Below are 3590 nucleotides of genomic sequence, written 5' to 3' on the forward strand. Positions count from 1 at the left end.
TGGATGACTAAAATATAAAATGTAGAGTCTTGAGCTTCAAGCTTGAGCCAAACTTTTTGTCCTTAGAATTTTAAGGGATCCACTTTCTTCATCCATGCCATGCCATTCATTGAGCTTTTCCTGAAATATATTGATCTTGGAATAATGTTAGCTCAATGAGCTATATGTTGTTAGGAATTACCAAAACCAACCAGGGATAGTTGCACTTTCACTTCACACCCACCTGCTTTATAAAGGTTTCATGCCACACTATAATGTTTGGATGATGCATGGAGAAATAGGGGTTATAACGGAAGACAACGAAGAAGAAGAGGGCGATGACAACTATGTGCCCCCTGAATACAGTGATGCTGCAACGGGGGAAGCTGAAGATCAAGAGGAAGCTGAAGATCAAGAGGAACCAGACGATGTGCCCGATGATGATCTCCGCCGGGTCATTGTTGATGCAAGGGAAAAGTGCGAAAGTGAAAAGGAGAAGCTGAAGTTCGATTGCATGTTAGAGGATCACAAAAAAGGGTTGTACCCAATTGCGAATATGACAACGCAAAGCTCGGTACCGTACTGGAATTGCTGCAATGGAAGGCAGAGAATGCTGTGCCTGACAAAGGATTTGAGAAGCTACTGAAAATATTGAAGAAGAAGCTTCCAAAGGATAACGAATTGCCCGACAGTACGTACGCAGCAAAGAAGGTCGTATGCCCTCTAGGATTGGAGGTGGAGAAGATACATGCATGCCCTAATGACTGCATCCTCTACCGCGGTGTGTATAAGGATTTGAACGCATGCCCGGTATGCGGTGCATTGCGGTATAAGATCAGACGAGATGACCTTGGTGATGTTGAGGGCAAGCCCCGCAGGAAGAGGGTTCCTGCGAAGGTGATGTGGTATGCTCCTATAATACCACGGTTGAAACGACTGTTCAGAAACAAAGAGCATGCCAAGTTTATGCGATGGCACAGTGATGACCGTAAGAAAGACGGGAAGTTGAGAGCACCCGCTGATGGGTCGCAGTGGAGAAAAATCGAGAGAAAGTACTGGGCTCAGTTTGTAGGTGTCCAAAGGAATGTATGGTTTGGTTTAAGCACGGATGGCATTAATCCTTTCGGGAAGCAGAGCAGCAATCACAACACCTGGCCCGTGACTCTATGTATGTATAACCTTCCTCCTTGGATGTGCATGAAGCGGAAGTTCATTATGATGCCAATTCTCATCCAAGGCCCTAAGCAACCCGGCAACGACATTGATGTGAAACTAAGGCCATTAGTTGAAGAACTTTTACAGCTATGGAATGAAAACAGTGTACATGCGTGGGATGAGCACAAACAGGTGGAATTTAACCTGCATGCATTGCTGTTTGTAACCATCAACGATTGGCCCACTCTCAGTAACCTTTCAGGACAGACAAACAAGGGATACCACGCATGCACGCACTGTTTAGCTGACACCGAAAGTATATACCTGGACAGATGTAGGAAGAATGTGTATCTGGGCCATCGTCGATTTCTCCTGACCAACCATCAATGTCAAAAGAAAGGCAAGCATTTCAAAGGTGAGGCAGATCACCGAAAGAAGCCTGCCATGCATACCGGTGATCACGTACTTGATATGGTCTCTGATTTACACGTAATATTTGGAAAGTGTCCCGGCGGACTAGCTGTTCCGAATGACGCTGAGGGACGCGCACCCATGTGGAAGAGGAAATCTATATTTTGGGACCTACCCTACTGGAAAGAGCTAGAGGTATGCTCTTCAATCGACGTGATGCACGTGACGAAGAACCTTTGCGTGAACCTGTTAGGATTCTTGGGCGTGTATGGGAAGACAAAAGATACACATGAGGCACGGGAGGACCTGCAACATTTGCACGAAAAAGACGGCATGCCTCCAAAGCAGTATGAAGGTCCTGCCAGCTACGCTCTTACCAAAGAAGAGAAGGAAATCTTTTTTGAATGCCTGCTCAATATGAAGGTCCGAACTGGCTTCTCTTCGAATATAAAGGGAATAATAAATATTCAAGAGAAAAAGTTCCAGAACCTAAAGTCTCATGACTGCCACATGATTATGACGCAACTGCTTCCGGTTGCATTGAGGGGACTTCTACCAGAAAACGTCTGATTAGCCATTGTGAAGCTATGTGCAGTCCTCAATGCAATCTCTCAGAAGGTGATCGATCCAGAAATCATACCAAGGCTAAGGAGTGATGTGGCGCAATGTCTTGTCAGTTTCGATCTGGTATTCCCACCATCCTTCTTCAATATCATGATGCGTGTCCTAGTTCATTTAGTCGACAAGATTGTCATTTTGGGCCCCATATTTCCACACAATATGTTCCCCTTTGAGAGGTTCATGGGCATCCTAAAGAAATATGTCTGTAACCGTGCTAGGCCAGAAGGAAGCATCTCTATGGGCCATCAAACAGAGGATGTCATTGGGTTTTGTGTTGACTTCATTCCTGGCGTTAAGAAGATAGGTCTCCCTAAATCGCGGTATGATGGGAGACTGACTGGAAAAGGCACGCTAGGAGCGGACACAATAATATGCAGGGACAGGCATTCTTGGTCTCAAGCACACTACACAGCTCTACAGAACTCTACCTTGGTGACCTCGTATGTCGATGAACACAAGAACAGTCTGTGCTCCAAACACCCGGAGCAGTGTGACGACTGGACTACATGTGAACACATCATGACTTTCAGCAGTTGGTTGGAAACACGTCTCAGAGGTGACAACACTGTTTGTGATGAGCTGTACTCGTTTTCCAGGGGACCATCTTCAACTGTATTGACTTACAAAGGATACGAGATAAATGGGAATACATTCTACACGATCGCCCAAGATCAAAAGAGCACCAACCAAAACAGCGGTGTCCTCTTTGATGCAGCAATTGAGAGGGGAAAGGACACATATTATGGTCACATAGTGGACATATGGGAACTTGACTACGAACATGATTTTAAGGTCCCTTTGTTTAAGTGCAAATGGGTCAATCTGTCAGGAGGTCGGGTACAGGTAGACCCACAGTACGGAATGACAATAGTGGATCTGAACAATCTTGGGTACATTGACGAACCGTTCGTCCTAGAAAATGATGTGGCACAGGTTATCTATGTGAAGGACATGTCTACCAAACCGAGAAAAAGAAAATATAAGGAAGCGAATAGATCATACGATGAGCCAAAGCGCCACATAGTTCTTTCAGGAAAAAGGGACATCGTGGGAGTGGAGGGCAAGACAGACATGTCTGAAGATTATGAAAAGTTTCATGAAATTCCTCCCTTCAAAGTCAAGGTTGACCCAAGCATCTTGATAAACGATGAAGATTATCCATGGTTACGGCGCAATAAGCAAAGCACACAAGCGAAGAAAAAGTGAAGACTTTCTGTCCACAACTATTATGATGATACCATGCCAACTTTCAACCTTTTCCTAGTTCATTTGAAATGCATGTTGTAACAGACAAGTTTCTACCGTTTTGTACACGAAGTGCATCCAGTTTTTGCCGTAACCCTCTCAATTTTTTAGCACATACTATGTGGGTGAAATGATGATACCATGCCAACTTTCAACCTTTTCAGAGTTCATTTGTATTT

At 44.6% G+C, this 3590-nt stretch overlaps 1 protein-coding gene across 1 annotated transcript; it reads left to right on the forward strand.

The window, feature by feature from the left end:
• Positions 1-2259: 2259 nt before the first annotated feature.
• On the forward strand, positions 2260-3372 carry LOC147990141 (uncharacterized). The gene has a single exon (XM_087523921.1). The coding sequence runs from the start codon at positions 2260-2262 to the stop codon at positions 3370-3372; it is 1113 nt and encodes a 370-aa protein (XP_087380047.1).
• Positions 3373-3590: the final 218 nt, after the last annotated feature.

Source organism: Triticum urartu, chromosome 1A (assembly GCF_056163025.1).
Source record: "Triticum urartu cultivar PI428250 chromosome 1A, HENAU_Tu73, whole genome shotgun sequence".
Taxonomy (NCBI): Eukaryota; Viridiplantae; Streptophyta; class Magnoliopsida; order Poales; family Poaceae; genus Triticum; species Triticum urartu.

What these genes read in the sequence shown, in the direction of transcription:
- LOC147990141 (XM_087523921.1), top strand. Translation starts at nt 2,260, where the DNA reads ATGATGCGTGTCCTAGTTCATTTAGTCGACAAGATTGTCATTTTGGGC.